The sequence below is a fragment of the Typha latifolia genome, chromosome 1 (genome assembly GCF_019914945.1).
Source record: "Typha latifolia isolate L0001 chromosome 1, TyphaL0001v2, whole genome shotgun sequence".
NCBI lineage: Eukaryota > Viridiplantae > Streptophyta > Magnoliopsida > Poales > Typhaceae > Typha > Typha latifolia.
The window spans coordinates 8,159,863-8,177,538 of record NC_133086.1 but is presented as its reverse complement, the minus strand read 5'-3'; the positions used below and the strand labels follow the sequence as shown (position 1 = coordinate 8,177,538).

The following is a 17,676-nucleotide window of genomic DNA, read 5'->3' as shown; positions in this document are numbered from 1 at the left end:
TTTTGTCTGTTTAAGCTGAAACAAAGCCAAGGTTGACCAAATCCACAGTATCCATTTTATTTGAATAATTGGTGATTCTTCGTGGTATTCTTAGAGGTGATTAATTTGAATCCCTGGATCTATATATCTATCAGTTAAATAGGAAAAAAAAAATTCTATAGTATCTACTTGACAAAATCAAGTGTACATAGAGATTATATTCCTGCCCCTAGAGAATCCAACAATGAGAGCAACTTGATTGCTGTCAACCAATCGAGGGCTGCTCTCCTACTCACGACCACAAAATCGTCGATTACTATGTCCGGCCCAACTTTACCTGAAACGGCCCGTTAAAAAGGCCATCGGTTTTGCCCTCAGAAGCTAACGTATCCCTCTCTCTCCGCCTCGGGCTGAAGGGATTTTTCCGAGATGAAGGTGGCTGTGGTTTCTCGCAGTGGTAGAGAGGTCATCAAGGGTGGAATCGAGCTCGACGATTCCGTAGGTGTTCTTTCCTTCGCTAGTTGACTTGATCTGAATACAGAAAGGTGTTCCTTTTTCTTGGTACTTTTGGTTTACGTGATGATGCAAAAGTTGCTCTTTTGGTGGGTTTGCAGGCCACTGTGACGGACTTGCAGGAGGCAGTGCATGCTCGAAGTAAGTATCATGAGTAGCTTTTGCTAGATCTTGACATTCTCTTATGTTATTATGTCTCGGGTGATAAGAGTGTAGAAAGGGTATGATTCAATTGTTGTATCTTTTCTTTGTTTTTCTTTTTGGAATTGATTCTTGTTTTGCTTAAGCTAAGATTTACAATTTTTTTAGTGGATGCAAAAGATTTGGCCACCATCTTTGTGAAGCATGCTTGAATTAATATTAAAGAACCTTTAGTTTAGTTTTCCTTAAACAAATTAGAGTTCATCACCAGTATCATCTTAAAATGTTGGGCATTGCACAAATATTGTAACGTTCATTTACTTATCTTGCAAGATAAATGGGCATTTTTCTTCCTCTTCGCTGAGTACGTCAAATCTACATATTTTTCTCCTTCACCACCTAATGAATTTTTGTATGTAATTCCACTACTAATTCGACCAACATCACCCCAGTAATTGATTAGCTGTTTAGGAGCATACGTACCTCACCCCAGTAATTGATCAAATCACCATGAAGTTTTTTTAAGATAATGAGTTAATGTGGTGCAGGGGTCAAACCATTAAACATAAAGATGTAATAAATCCTCAGGTTGGGAGGATAGACAACTCTTTTCTATTCGCAATCTGATGAGACTTGCCACTAAACTGGTCTCAAAGGCTCATTGAGTTGTCAACTTGTCATTAATCAGGAACTGACAGAATTGTATTTTGTTTAACTCAGAACCAGGTATACAGATGTGAGTAAACAAATTTTGGTGGTAGATAGTTGCAAGTATTAATAGGTTTGGTGGAAGGTGTTTGTGGAATAGAATAATGTATGATTTTTGTTAAATTAGATCAAGCTTGTGCAGTTTTCATTTGCCCAAAGCGCTTCTTGTAAATGTGGAACTGCTCCTCTTTAACCACATTTTAATGAAAAGAATCTGCTTCTCGCTCGAATTTGTAAATGCTGCTATTACTAGTATGATATTTCTTTTGATCCTTTTTATCCTATGGATTTTGTGTCAAAGATCATACTTCTTACTTTTTTGCTTGACTATTACACTATTTTGCTAGTTCTGCCACTTTTTTCAGAGAGCATCTATTATAGATGAATTTTTCATACACAATAACATATTTTCGTGTTAGAGAGCATTCTATGCATTAAGTATAGGCTTTTCTAATTTTTATTTTAGACAGTGGTTGGCTGAAAATTGTGTGCCTTTTCAAGGTATGATAGTCATTTCATTAAAGCAAGTACATGATAATTTATAAACTCTGTATGCTTAAACCTTGGAGAGTTTCTCTAGCTGAACAATGCAACTTATTAGTAACTTCTAGAAATCAGTGAGCTAACAATAGTGTTCTGTTTTTTAGGTCTGCTGGTCATTTCATTTAAAAGTTATATATATAAATGATCTTTATTTGGAAAGTTTAGTAAACAACAAAGGTTAGTTTGATGAGTGGGGAGAAAGTCTATGTCAATTATCCTGAGCAATCATTTGATATATACATTTCAAGAGAACTAGAATTCTGCTTTTCTTGAAGCACAAAAAATCATTTAGTTAAATATTCATTAATTACCTAGGAAAATTCAAACGGATCGATTCGACTCAAAGCCACTAATGTGGGTCGTGAAGAAAAATCTGATGGTCGTCAGATTTAATGGAAGCTCAAATTGTCCTATTCTGAAATAGAATGGTAAGATTCAGGAGAAAAGGATGGCATAATCAAACCATGAAAGGGGCCATATCCAGTTGCATTCATAGCGTAGTATATGGTAGAGATTTATTGGTGGAAAAGTAGGTGAATTAATCCTTCTGGTTAATTATAATAATGAGTAGAAAAGATGCATCACAAGCAACCAAGCCGCACTCCACAGCCCACTGATACACCACAAGTTAGGTTTACCCTATTGATGCATCATTTTTATCTATGCTAGGTCATTCCTATAAAATTTGAGAAAATCTAGATGCCTTTGACAAGAATGGAAGTGTTACTAATCATTCTCTTGCATTTCCCAATGATACGTAGCTTGGAATTTTCTGATCAAATCAAACTAATGATGCTATCAAGCATGCATAAACAACATAAGCACTTGAATTGTTCGTTTAAGATGATGGTTTACAAAAGGTGGGTTTGTTAATGTACTTGTTGGGATATATCAGGCCTGTAACAGGGTAGTTTTATTGATTGCTACATCTTGCATTTGCTTCTTACTTTAATATTATATATGCTTGTTGTTGAATGCATATATGTATATATGTAATTGCATACCTTATTCTATGTGCAGTCATTTACAATTCCTTCCTTTTTTATACAGGAAAGAAGTACTATCCTTCCAGACAGCGGTTTACCCTTCCCTTGCAACCTGGAACCAGCGGGAAACCAGTTGTCCTTAATCCAAAGGCAAATTTGTCAGATTATTGTGAAAAGAACGCTGATAGTTTGACTGTGGTGTTTAAAGATCTGGGTCCACAGGTTTCATACAGTACACTTTTCTTCTGGGAATACTTGGGCCCTCTAATTATCTACCCCATCTTTTACTACTTTCCTGTGTACAAGTACTTTGGGTATGAGGATGAGCGCATCATCCATCCAGTCCAAACATATGCCATGTATTACTGGTGCTTTCACTACTTCAAGCGTATCATGGAGACATTTTTTGTCCACAGATTCAGCCATGCCACTTCACCTCTATCCAATGTGTTCAGAAACTGTGCCTATTACTGGACTTTTGCGGCTTACATTGCTTACTATGTTAACCATCCACTTTATTCACCCGTGAGTGATTTGCAGATGAAGATAGGTTTTGCCTTTGGACTTGTCTGTCAAGTATCAAATTTCTATTGCCATCTTCTGTTAAGGAGCCTTAGAAGCCCTAGTGGCAATGGTGGGTATCAAATTCCCTACGGCTTCTTGTTCAACATAGTGACTTGTGCAAACTACACGACAGAGATCTATCAGTGGCTTGGTTTCAACATTGCTACGCAGACAGTAGCAGGATATGTGTTCCTTGTCGTCGCAGCACTTATTATGACCAACTGGGCCCTTGCAAAGCATCGTCGGATGAAAAAGGTGAACATCTATTGCTGATCTCTCTCCATTACATACAAGGGCTGAAGTTGCATTCTTGTATGCATGTAACAATCCTCATGGTTTTCAAATGCCTCTTTTATTCAGTGTTTTTAGTCTATTTATTTTGGATAACCCCATGGTAGTTGACCTAAAGTAGAAAAACTAGTTACTGTTCCTCTTCTCTTCACTTTCTTGAGGCAAAATAGTGCTATTTAGCTTTGCATTATGTGAAAACCCATCAGTTTTTTTCATGTAATTCTTATCATCTTTCTTCATCTGCAGTTATTTGATGGAAAAGAAGGAAGACCTAAGTACCCTCGGCGTTGGGTGATTCTTCCTCCATTTTTCTGAGAAGTTCCCATGTTGGTTTCTATGTTGAATATATATTTTTCATTGTAGAACTTGAAAGAGTGTAGGATCTCTGTATTCTGTAAGCACTTGAAGCTTTTGGTGGTCACATCACTTTGTTCTTCTCTGCCTGAAGATAATTGTCTTTCTTGTGTACCTTTGGCAGCTCCTTATTTCCAATTGTGCAACTTTTCATGACTTGGGGTTTTCTTATGTAGCAATTATTCTATTTCACCAAATTTATGGCCATGGTTGATTGCTCTAATAAACTGCCACAACAAAATGTTCTCTTCCTCTTAGGCTGAATGGATCGCACAAGCATGCTGATTCTGTTAAAGAGATGTTCATCCTTTTTGCTCCTCTTAACTGTTGATTTCTCAATCTCTATCTTCAGAAGCACTGTACTATTTGGCTTTTCGAGAGTAAGTGGGCAGAACCCAGTTATGGTTTAAATTAATACTAAGAAACTAAAGGAAATTACAAATACTTTCAGCATTACTATGTTGGAAAATGACATTTTCTCAAATAGACTAATGACTTCAATCGTGGCTCAAAACTACTGCATTTTAATGTCTTGTGAGTCTAAACTTTAGCAAGAGAATAAGGAAATATGGGTAAGAGTCAATAAATGGAAAAACTTAAAGAAGAGACAAATATGATATATATCAATGACAGTGAATGCAATAGCCGTGAGACTTAAAGAAGCTTAAAAGCCACATATAGCTACATTTAAGTAACTCTCTGCCTTCATGTAGTTGAAGGGACAGTTAAAATGAAGCATCAATGCGTACTAAAACCAAAAAAGTTGTCTATCTGTGTTGCAGCAGAAGAGTAAAGTGAATATTTCATAACCTTAACAAGCTTCGCATTAGCTTAATTATACTTGCATTCAACCTTACTCCTGTAGCCTAGAACTTGATCCCAAATGTAGAGATTCATATTGTGCTGAAAAATTTCAGAATAATCCACATTGGATGAGGCAATTAAGACAGAACCAGCATCAGTGATGATTGTTATGAAATGAGACAAACTTGAAATTCATCCATTCATAAGTTCTAGTTTTATTGCGTGCTAATATATTACATCTTTCAAGTTAGGTAGTTGAGAAACTCAGCAGCAGTAGCTACAGCACCTCCAGTGATCGCATCCCTGATAACCCTGTCCTTGTGATTGTTGGTTGCAGCAGATATTATTGCTCCAGTAAGGGCGCCCCCTACCATTGCATTCTTCTGCAATCACAAAAGCGAATCAAAAAGCTGTGATCTGAAGTTCTGAATCAGATACTTTCATACATCTTCTCTATGTCATCAAATATTTTTACTGTTAAGCAGTCATTCCCAACAACTCGTGTACATGCATTATGGCACAATAAGCATGAAAGGTTTTGGGTATAAAACCCTAAGTGGAAAATGCAACTTAACAGCTGAAGTTCAATTTATTCAACAGAAGGTTAACAGTAATGACAATCTTATGATGTCAAATTTTTACCCCATATATAACGGTTCAGAAGATATTTGAAAATCAACGTCAGAGTTTGTAGTAAATGATTAATGACAAGCATTTGCATTCTTTGATGGTATTCTGGGGATTTTATATTAGAGTTCCAGATATGTATGTCATCAAGGAACATGACCATTTCATGCCCATCCTTTTCATTGTTATACGATTCTTCTCTTGGAACTTTTGTTACACAATTGTAAAGGATAGGCAGATACATTTCCTTATAAATAGTATGAGTCTTTACTTATTTTATTTTATACTTCCTGTTGTCCATAGTTAATATCCGATCAGCACATGAAAGAATAGATAATAAATCTTTAAAAGGAAATAAAACAGCATTTATTATTGTTAAATCTAGGTACTCAACGTCTATGATCAGCAATAGTATCTATATCAGAAGAGGGTGTTGAAATAAAGGACATTGACGGTTAGGAATGGAGAGACAAAAAAGAAGCAGAAGAACTAACAGAAAATAGGAAAAGGGAAATGTATTAAGACTCACACTGACAATAGGCACCAAGTCAGGCCAAGGCTCAGACAATTTTAACATTAGAAAGCCTCAAGCTTAGATCACATCGTGGAGAAAAGCAAGGAATAAAATTTATCAGATGCCATGTCCATTCTAATTTCATACTAGATTGACAAGGCCAGTTCTACATGGTTAATCATATCAGCAAATCTCATGCAAGCTGATATATTTTCTATAACAACTAATAAGCAAATCTTGTTAAATGGCCCATTACATCCTTTCTGCATAGTACCAAAAGTGAATCGATATTGAAACCTAATGGCTTGAAAGCATTCCTAATGACAACAATATTATTCAAGAACATCTATGCAATAATTAAAGTTTAAATTCCACAGCTATTAGTTGGACTGGATTTATCTAATCAAACAAATGATGCTTGCATTTGCAAAGTCCAAATTGAATTTTTAATCATTAAACATGAGTCTGCATAGGAATCCCAAATCCAAAAGCAAAGATATGAAAAGATTCTCAATTGAATAATTAGACATTACCCAGTCCCTTTTGCCACGGATCCTCTCCATTCCATACTCCAATCCAACATATACCCCAGCTACAGTCCCTGTATTAAGAACAAGACACAAGCAAGTAAAGGTCAAAATCACGACTCGAGATGATTAGGAACTATTGTGCTATGCTTATTAGTTCACTTGAAAGAAATTTGAAAGAAAAGTCAATCTTACCCCAATATGCACCTTCCTTACACATCTTCTTCAACTGCAAAGTTTATGCAGTGTTAGCCAGGCATTATGCAAACAAACTGCAAACTAAATAAATCACTTCCCCCAATGACGGTTCAGTGGAACCACCAAAATGTAGTATTATACAATAGCATGCTGATGTATATGAGGGCTATATTTCAATACAACAGCATCAACGAAATTTGTTATAACAAGATACCGGATTAGACTATCAAATGAGACTGCACTGTATATAACTAGTTGCAATAAGTTATGCAAACAGTACAATTTCATTTACCTGGTGAGAGAAGTAGAGCATGATGTTGCATTTATAATAGTAATATACAAGTCATTGGGCACCAACTGTACCAGACTATATTGTAAGCAGGTGATATACTGACCTCAGCTAAATTTGAAGGTGCAAACAAGTGAAGAAAATCATGGAATACTTACTGCATCCTCGGCTTTTCTTTTTGAAACACTCCCTGCAGAAGAAACAGAGAAGTTGCATTTTATGTGACTGAAAATGGTGGATTTGACATATGAAGGTAAACTGTTGATGATTTTAAAATTTCAAAAGCACGATATATATACTTTCCTTAGGGAAGAATAAAACTTTAATGGTTTGAAGTTTCATCCAGAGGCGAAAAAATAACGGCTGAAACTTAATAAAAACTAAAGCCGAAACTCATTGGTTAAGGCCAAAACTATCAAGATTTCTGATTGACATTTAGTTTGGACGACAATAGGCAAAAATCATTCCGTTTCGACCTAATATATATATATTTTTTTTTTAGGGACCAAAACCAAGACCGAAACTATGAGCACTATAGTTCTTATCACAGGAAGTTACATGGAACAAAATGTCCCACATTGAAGTTGTGGAGAATGAATCATGAGTAGCTATGAGTCTGCGAAGTGTTGTAAAATGGCACCAGATAAACAAAAGTGCAATATACAGTGTTGAACCACAAGCAAAGTTCAAATATACACTCTTATCCTCAGTATCTGAGAGAGCTTCTCTCGTTCTTTCCACCTCATCAAGAGATAGGTGGTAATGACACCAATTTTTTTTCTATGCGACTTAAATGCAACTTTAAGAAAAAAGTACAGAAGTTGATATTAAATTTTAATTTTTAACAAATATTAATTATCAAAATTAGTCATCGTTCAATTCAAAATAATCACAAAAGTAATAGAAATAATAGGATCAAGTTAGTATAAAAGTGCATAATAAAAAAAAATTAAAGCTTTTCTAATAGCAATACTTTAAAGAAACATAAATATTAATAATTAATAAAATATAAATGAAACAGGGCTTCTGCCTTTTGTCAAAAAAAATAATAAGATATAAATAAAAATAATATTTTAAAAATAAATTTTAAATAATTAAGATTGTTAATTATATATATATATATATATCTAAATTTATTAATTTCTTATATAAGAGCAATACAGTAATCGCATCCCACCTCCACTCTTCTCTTTTGGAATATGGCATTCGGTTTGGGGCCCATGGAATAATTAATTTAGTTTCCATCTTTTATATCTCCTAAGCAAACACACCATGAGCCCTAAGGCTTAACAAGTGAAGCCATCGTCCAAAGATCGGAATCACCACATGCAAGAAGGCGAATGATCCTGAACAATTTCGTAGAGATAGTTTTGATCCAACGGATGCAATTAGTTGATCAGGCATGATGCGTAATCCAAAGGAGATTCTTTTCATGTCGACAACAATAAATTCAGCTAAAACCACACACCCCGATTGCTTCCACATCTATTCACGGTAGAGAAGAAGCTAACCTCTCTTCAGGCAGTCGAAGGTATCCTCCGCGACGACCTTGCAAGCCCCAACCTACAAAAAGAGATCCAACGATCGTTCAGAACCCTAACAACATTTACGAAATGGGACAAGAGAGGGAAGATGAATACCGCCCCAATCTTGATGAATCCGTCGACGGTTCGATTGAGGAAAGGGTTCCCCATATCGATGGCGAAGTCGATCTTGGGGGAGGAGATGGATCCGGCGAAGACGCTCCTCGGCATTGTCGCTGCTCTCTTCTCTGGCGAAGTGGTGGGAGATCCGCAAGGAGCTCACGAGCTTTGTAACGGACGGGAGTGGAGTGAAGCGGAAGAAGCGGCAGACGGGTGAGTAGTGACGTAAGAGAGGAGGGGCATTTTAGACTTTTCCTCTGGCTGGGTCCGGGGGGTATCTTTGGCACGGGGTGGGTTTGACGGCTGAGGAGTTGCCACCGCATCTAATGGTTTGGTGTGTTCTATTAGATGTATCCAGTAAGAAATAATGCTATTTATGCCCACAAATATTTTTACAAAATATTTTATATGTGGCATCATCTTGTTCGTTAATTGTGAGAAGAGAAACAAATCAACGGATAAGATTATGCACATCATCTTATTGGTAGGTAGAATGTTTGTGACCACAGCTTTTACTCATCTATAATATTGGAATAGTGCCATGGATTATTTATCAAATATGCTAATCTAACCGTTAAGATTGTCAAGTGTGTAATTAGAAATGCAAAAAAAATTAAAAGGTATTACCGGTTCAATAGGAAATTTTTTGTTTTTAAAATATATTACTCTTTTAACAATTATATTATCTTAATAATTTATTAAATAATACATATATATATATATATATGTAATAAGGATATCGATGTCTTTTTATAATTAATTTGATGAAAGTTTAATTAAATTTTATTTTTTAATTATTTTTTAATTATTTATATATATCTCTCATTAGTTTAAGATAGATTTAAATTAAAATATTTAAATTGAAGTCTATCTCTATCTATCACAAATTCACAATCATATTTAACTGAATTAAAAAAAATTGTAACCCAAAAGTTATCTTATTTACTAGTATGTTTTTTCTAGGTAACGTGATTCTGGAATCGATATAAAAAAGCCAAGATGAGAAATAAAAACTGGCTATTATATTCCTTAGGTTAAGATTATAAATTTTAGAGAGGTATTGAAGTAAATTACTTAGGTTAGTTATTTAATTTGTATAATTAAAACACGATAATAACGTATAATAATATTGAGAAAATATCCAAGTAAATATTTATCGACTTTGGTAGTGAATCCCTTTCATCAAAAGATGATTTTATCTATTTTTCTAGAAAATTATAAACTCGCTTATTTGTCCAATAAGTTTCAAAATACCTGACCCTCTAATAAGTTTGTTTTAAAATAGTTTATGTTAGTTAAACTAGATATGATATAGTTTTAATATAGTCACGTAAACTACAGTTATAAGACTATTTATGGAGGAAAGTATGAACGGTCTCAATAATTTTCGATATTAATTTGGGAGAGGATCCAAAGCCATTGTCTTAGGACCTACCCTGAAAGACTTTAACATCATTTTCATACAATTTCTGTGGAAGTAGCTAGCAATCTTATATTCTTATGAGTTTTTTTTTACCAAACTAGCCCTTTCAAAAAATATTGTACCCTTAGTGTGTGTGTGTGTGTGTGTGTGTGTGTGTGTGTGTGTGTGTGTGTGTGTGTGTGTGTGTGTGTGTATAGTCTCTTTTGAATTCAATAACATATAATGCTATGTGACGAGTATAATTCCAGTCCGCATTAATATGTGCCCTTTTAATACCAAGCAAATCCAAAAACTAACAAAATTCATGTAGCTCCATGCATTATACACTAAACAACGCCTGTAACTCGGTAAGGGTAGAAACTCTTTTGACATCCAATCTTTCACAAGAGTCCAATAAAAAAAAAATTGTTAGAATATGGGATATTTGTAGAGAATTTGCATCTCAAAAGACTCCAAGGTACCAAAAAGAAATGAATGTTCCAGCACAAACTTTCAGCAATACTTGTTCACCTGTTCTGTTAACTAATCTACAGAAAACCCCAAAAGGATTTCACTGAATTGTACTTTTTGTTTACCAATCAGGGATTGACCTGAAAAATATAAAATAAAAGTGCATGGAATCTACAAAAAAAAACCAGTTATTATCCAGCCAAAGAGGGTTTACCTGTCCCCTCTTTGGCATCTATATTTACAAACTGCAGGAAAGGGAGAAAGGATCAAAGTTTTTCAGAACATGAAACACAACAATATGAGCTCTAAGTCACTAGAAATTGAGAAAGCTTGAAAAGTTTAAGAAGAAAACATGGGATTATAACCAAACTAACAAATGTAGGACAGACTCAGAGAAAAAAATGGCCTATTTGACTGCCACACAGTTACAGAACTCTAGCCACAAAATTCACAAACACATGTCCACCACAATCTGAAGGAAAAACCCACAGACTCGAGATAAATAGCAGACGACCATCAGCTTTACTCATTGCCATGATCACCATCCACTCGAGCCAAAACATCACAAATAAACTAGACAACTAGATAAGAGTTCCAACTAAGCAATATATAACCACCTTAATCCTTGCATTAACCCAACCTTCATCTTGAAACACTTCAGCACAACTAGACAGCCCACTGATAAATAATGCAAGAATCAGTTGTATCACAAGTTGCTAACAATTAACGCTCACAAAAATAGGAAGGAAATTTTCAGGCATATTAAAGATGGCCAATAATTCAGTGATTACACAGTCATCAGGCCTACTCAAAACCTAATGCCACCTTTAGGTAACCTGAATGGTATTTGAGTACATAAAGAATCTCACTATTAGAATTTAATATCACCAAAAGTCGTACAGGTGGATGCACATCCTAAAGCGCATACAAAAGTCCTCAGGACTTCATTTGTTATTAACGAATCAAATAGCTCAAAAGAAAAGGTAAGTTTTTTTATTTCTTCTGGAAACATACTAGTCTTGGTATCTTTGTTATCATCATTTGAGGAGAATCAGATAGATGATCATAGCTTAGCATGATTACGATGATTAATTAACAGAAAACTTCGATTTTGTTGGTATTGATTTATTTATAATCGTAAAAGCTTCATGTTACTAAGGTAAAATCAACGGAATAGCACGGAGATTGCATCAGAAGGTGATAAAAAAAAATAGAAAAATGGTACTAGTGTTGTAAAGAATGCAAAGTGAGTTTAGCCAGCTTGATAACATGATTCTTGATGCGATGCAAGTTGTACTTTAAGCTCATAAGTTACAATTGAAAATGACAAGTGATATCCAAAACAACAAAGCAATGAAGAATATTAATTAAACAGCAAAAGTGCATTACACGCAGGCTTTTGCTGAGACCAATCACAAGTTGTTAGTAAATATAAAGATCAGAGTATATACTATTCACCATGTTTATAAAAAAAAAGTTTATCAAAAACAAATATACAATTCACCACTTTAATGCAGATTTAAGTGCAGCTCAAAGTTGACAGAATAGCAAGGTTAACCCCAGAGCAAGTTAGGCATCTACAAATGTCCAAATCAGAACTATCAAATAATTATTTCAGTTGAGAAAAATGCACATGAAAGAGAGCTGCCTGCAAAACAGATGAAAGTAAGACACCATGGAATAGATGAAATGCAAAATATATACTACAAGAGAGAGCCAAAAAAGATATACCTAGCTGTAAAACCTTCTAATAATAGATTAGCAAAGAGCAGTAGCTGGCAACTGAAACTCAAAAGAACTTCTAGCCAAGGTAAACATTAATCCAAATATACACAGAAAACCTAACAATAGCAACAGAAACAGTATCAATATGCTCTTCAGGTCTGCAGAGTGAGTTTTCAGCAGGGAAAGAATATCAATAACCACCAACATATTGCTTTGTATATCTTCCTGGTGCACCATCACTTCCATATGTTGCACCAAGACCTGGACAATCTCTAGCCCAGTGCCCAGGTTGTTGGCATTTAAAGCATATGTTTGAATCAATGCTGTTGCCAGTTGAAGCATTCAGCGGTCTATTAGCAAAACCCTCTCCAAAAGACTGTGCTTGCCTATTCATGCCCATTGGACAGTTATGGATGCTGTGTCCAGCAGAATTACAGCTATTGCAGAAAAGTTGTGGCCCCCTTGACCCAATATTATGATTCATGATGCTGCCATATTCATTCACATGCTGTCCTAATTGGTTTGCAGGCTCTGTTCTATATCTGTCGACACCAACATTGACGCCAACACTGCTAGCAGCAGAATGAACACTAGTCTTGTTTTCTATACTTCCAAATCCAGTACTAGATATGCCTGCACCAGAACCAAAATTCCCACGCATCTCTGAACCTGCATTTGGATCCTCAAGGGAAAGCTTTTCAAGAAGGTATCTGCTGTCTGTCAATGATTTCACAATTTCAGCTTTAACTACGGTTGATTTCACACGCTGCTCATCACTAAATGTCTCTTCTTTAACTTTCAACTTGAAAAGATATTTATTAAAGAGAACACCCTGTAGAATGCCTGCAAATTTTACATCATCTTGTTCTTCATATTTCAAAAGGTAAAGTTCCTTTGCAGTAATACCCATGATCTCCTCACCAGATTCCTGGAATGCAGTAACCCACGTTGTTCCAGTATGATCCTGGATCTGAAACTGAAGTAGGTACCTGTAATCACACTCAGGAAAACTCTGATCACAGCGATCACAGTGCCATGTACCATCACCATTATTATTAACCTTCTTATTGCATTGTCTATCCCCTAGCATCAGGGGGCAAGCTGTGTAACAGAAATTATCAACCTTCACAAATGTAACTAATGCCTTCACCGTGATCCAATCAGGCTTCTCAGCTCTTCCTAAACCTTCATCCTTTATTTGTGAGACAGTCTTCCGAACATCAGTCCTTCCTATGGATGATGTATCCCTGGATATTGAAAGGGAAGCCACATTCTTTCCTTCTCTATTATACCATTCCTTCAACCTGTGTGCTTCAGGAAAATCAGGCTCTATGAATAATTGGCTACTGCTGATTGTCCCCACAGACTTTCCACTAAAATCACTGACTCTCCCGGCTTTTACAGCCAACACAGGAAATACACCAGAGTCACACATACTCTGCAACTGCTGGCCTTCTGTATTGCAAAAGTTTCCCCACAAAGTTATCTCCACACTGCGACCAGTCATGTCCTTCAACTGAAGAGTTCTTTTCTGTGTTTCAATACCATTTTTTCTCATTATTGTACTAGCTGGACTTATTGATGTAACAATACCAATCACATCCACCATAGAATTGTTCTCAATGCCTTCAATTTCACTTATGGGTCGAAAACTAAATTGCTGTTTCGGAATAGAGTTATCCTCTGGACAAGGCTGAATTGTTGATGTAGACTCTAGAAATATTTCAAATTCATTGTTGAGATGATTAAAGCTTTTCTGCGCAGGCTTCAAGCTTCCTTTAGATATCAGGTAGACTTTTCCAACCTCAACCTGGTCATAGAATTGATCAGCTACCGTGTTAAAACAAGTGAGACGTATTTCTCCACCATCAGAGTCAAGGAGATCAAAAGAGAAGACTTTCCCCTCCCCTCTAGGATTATTGTAGCGTCGAAGCTCACTCTTTGAAGTCACCCTCGCCTTGATTGTCCACCTGCCTTGATAAGGATTTAAAGCACGGATTGGAACTATACGTGCAGGAGCTTCATTCTTAGCAATAGGCCCTCTGTTCACATATAGTGGAGGAGGCTGCTGGTATGTAGTCTGAGCTGGGCGCATGTAAGTACTACCAGGAGGGTTAAATCCTCCAACTGGTCCAGCATTTGAGAACCTTTCATTTTGATTTCCACCAGGTGGATGTGAGACAGTAAAGTTCCGGGCAGCCTGTTCAGGCAATGGGTGCACGCTATTGACATTTGTCGTGACCCCACTTATCATGGGACCACTACCATATGACCCAACAGATGGATTATTTGAAATAGGCTCCAACTTGGGATTCACAGAAGCTCCACCCTGGCCACCATACACTTGAGAATTTCCTGCACTTTTACCTGGTTGTTCTATGCTGGATGTCTGAGGAGCTGCTGGAACACGGGCTTGTGAGCCAGAAGTACCATTGTCATAGGTTTTTGGGTTCCCAATCATCGCACTTTCACCGCGCAAGACTTCCAAGTTGATCACTATTATGATCCTGTTTTACATAGTCCACAGAGAGAAGACCCAACAAAAAGTGAAGTCATAAGTGCATACAATCTCTAAAGAAATATCAGCAAGATTGAGAACATATGGAGCACACATAGAATTTGTTAAAAGTTTTAACAGAAAATGACGCCTTTCATCATCGGTTAGCACAACTCTTGAAAAAGAAAAGACTCCTTTGGTAAGATCAATTAGAAGCATTAACCTGATGTCTAAGCCGATTATCTTAAAGCCATCGACAGTTCTACTTTATAAGCAAAATTGCAACTTTCAATTCCCAAATGAGCATGCATACTGCAGCACGGAGAGGGGAGAGAGAGTGTGTGTGGAGGGGAGGAGAGATTACCTCCGACCCTGGATAACATTACAGATGAACTCATTCAGCTGCACGATGGATCCCTTCTGCAGTGCGCCGGACTTGACGACGCTGTTCATCTGTGTGGCGAGCATCGCCTGCTGCATGTGGACCCCGTCGGAAAGAAGCATCCGGTACCTCTCCGTGGTGCTCTGGGCCGTGTTCACCAACCTCAGATCCCAAACCTGGAGCACCGGTCGCATACCCTCGGCCCCACCCTCCGAGATCGCCGCCACTGCGCCTCGCGTCAGATCGCCCGACGCCATCTCCATCCGCTCCCCACTTTATCAACAGCTCCAAATGAAAGAAACCCTAGGGAGATACCAAGATCGAGATCGGAAGAGGACGAGAGCTCGTAATCACAGAAGAATCGAGCGAGGAAAAGGAGTTCTTCAAACCCTAAAAAGATATTGAGATAAAAACTGGAAGAAAACTCAAAATCAACGAAGGAATCGTTATAAGAATCGAAGAACCAAGCGAGAGAAAGGGCAACAAAAATTAGATATCTCGGGGGCGATCCGAACCCTAGAAATGGAGAGAGAGAGAGAACCGCCACCGAGAGAGTTTTGAGAGGGAAACTAAGGCGCCAGAAAGCGATTTTTGCGAACTTCGAGATCCACTGCCAATATCTTAAGTGAAAAAAATACCAACAAATTGTCAAATGCCGATAAAGCCCCTAGACTATAATGTAGTTCATGACTGGTCATCTCTGAAATTTTGGCCCATTTGGATGGCTAAAATTGGGTTTAACAAAATGCTATTTTAATTTTAGAGGAAACAAAGTAAAATATGTCACCTTAACTTTCTTTTGTGTCGTCTAACTTTTGAAATTTTAATTTATGAATAATCTTTAGCTATTCCAAACCAAACTCAAGTAGAAAATAATTTTTTGTAAGAAATGTTATTTTGTTTTTATTATATTTTTTTAACTTTGTAATATTCAAAGTATACAAGTAAAAAAAAAATTGAGACAGAATGAGCATAAAATTAAAAAGTATATTAAAAATAATAATTTTAATTTGTTATTGTGAACTTAAAAGAGTATTTTGATTCTTTTGGTTTGGTTGTTATGGATTATAACTACAAAGGATTTAAAGTGGTATAAATAAAAGCTAAAATTTGGCCTAACCAAATGGTGCAAATTATTTTTTTTTCCTTTTTATTTTTATTTATATTATGAATCATGTCGATTCGACCAAGATAACTCAAAAATAAATTAAACAGAATTTGATCTTCAAAATAGGTTTGAACCGAGCTTGATCGTAAGCAAGCTGAATCAAGTTGACTCAAAATAATTATATATAATGTTTTAAATTTAATTTAAGTGGATAGTAATGAACTCTAATCTTTTATAATTTAGTTTTGAATTATGGTCTTATCATATCATTTTTAAATACACCTAGATTTCTATTAGTTTATATTTTTACAATTCATTTAGGCCTTACTTTAAGCTTTCTTTTCAGTCTAAATCAAGTTTGATCAGTTTTGAATCGATCATGACTTGAAATTGCTTATTGATTAACTCATTTAAGCTCAAGCTCAAAATTAGTTTGAATTAAAAAATAATTTTAATTCAAAATTTATTATAAATCTAGGCTTTAAATTATTTTAATTCAAGCTTAATCAAAGATAGGCTCGATAAGCTTGGCTTAATTACACCCCCTAATCCTGCTAAAAAATAATACAAATAGAAGAGTTATTGTAGTTGCATCCTTGCAAAAGACAATCCTTTCTTCCAGTATACTGACTATCAATGTTGTCTTCTTCTTTCTACAAAGCTACTTTATAAAGCCTTCATTCCAGAAAAGAAACTAAATACAATTTTAATTTGATTAATTTAACGTGAGCCAGTCTATCATTCTATCATTTATAGAGTTAAACACAATTATTTTAATAGATGATAAGCCGTTGGAAAAATTATGTGCTACGCTGTCCCTCCTCTCCCCTTCAACTTCAGTCTACTGAGGTTCTTAAATCTTTTATCATCTTGTATTATGCTTAAAATTAATTTACTCCTCTATATTTTAAAAAGTTTCAAATCAAACTATATATTTATAATTAAAGTGAGACTATTAATTTTTCTGTCAAACTTAATTGAGCCGTCAAAATGATCAAAATAATTATGACACTATAAAAACTAATGGTTTCACTTTATTCATAAATATATAGACCGCTTTGAGATTTTTTAAAAGTACATAGTGGTAAATAGGGCTGTCAAAATAATTGAGCCAGCTCGAGCTCGGCTCGATAATGCTCGATCAAGCTCGGCTCGAAAATAGACTAGGCCAAACTTGATCATTACTATCGAGTCAGTTCGATAAGGCTCGAATATATATATAATATGAGTAATATCAAACTAATATAAACCATCAAAACTCTTTCACCCATTCAGAATTTCAGCCATTATTTTCTAACACAATTATTTTTATTGTTTGTAATTTATATTTTGATTGCTTGTAGTTTTTTGACACAATTATTTTTATTACTTGTAATTTATATTTTGATTGCTTGTCGTTTTCTAACCCAC

At 35.7% G+C, this 17,676-nt stretch overlaps 3 protein-coding genes across 3 annotated transcripts; 1 reads left to right on the top strand and 2 right to left on the bottom strand.

Annotated features, from left to right (window-relative positions):
* The first annotated feature begins 303 nt into the window (after positions 1–303).
* Positions 304–4,232, top strand: LOC140780783 (very-long-chain enoyl-CoA reductase). The gene is made up of 4 exons (XM_073126540.1): positions 304–477; positions 594–633; positions 2,935–3,689; positions 3,972–4,232. The coding sequence occupies exons 1-4, from the start codon at positions 409–411 to the stop codon at positions 4,038–4,040; spliced, it is 933 nt and encodes a 310-aa protein (XP_072982641.1). The 5' UTR covers positions 304–408; the 3' UTR covers positions 4,041–4,232.
* A 720-nt stretch (positions 4,233–4,952) lies between these two features.
* On the bottom strand, positions 4,953–8,922 carry LOC140793992 (outer envelope pore protein 16, chloroplastic). The gene is made up of 6 exons (XM_073145801.1): positions 8,679–8,922; positions 8,550–8,601; positions 7,197–7,228; positions 6,747–6,780; positions 6,558–6,625; positions 4,953–5,266 (listed from the first exon to the last, which is right to left on the bottom strand). Exons 1-6 carry the CDS (start codon positions 8,790–8,792, stop codon positions 5,126–5,128), a joined length of 441 nt encoding a protein of 146 aa, XP_073001902.1. The 5' UTR covers positions 8,793–8,922; the 3' UTR covers positions 4,953–5,125.
* A 3,386-nt stretch (positions 8,923–12,308) lies between these two features.
* On the bottom strand, positions 12,309–15,700 carry LOC140784301 (replication protein A 70 kDa DNA-binding subunit A-like). The gene is made up of 2 exons (XM_073131655.1): positions 15,141–15,700; positions 12,309–14,786 (listed from the first exon to the last, which is right to left on the bottom strand). Exons 1-2 carry the CDS (start codon positions 15,419–15,421, stop codon positions 12,470–12,472), a joined length of 2,598 nt encoding a protein of 865 aa, XP_072987756.1. The 5' UTR covers positions 15,422–15,700; the 3' UTR covers positions 12,309–12,469.
* Between the last annotated feature and the right edge of the window lie 1,976 nt (positions 15,701–17,676).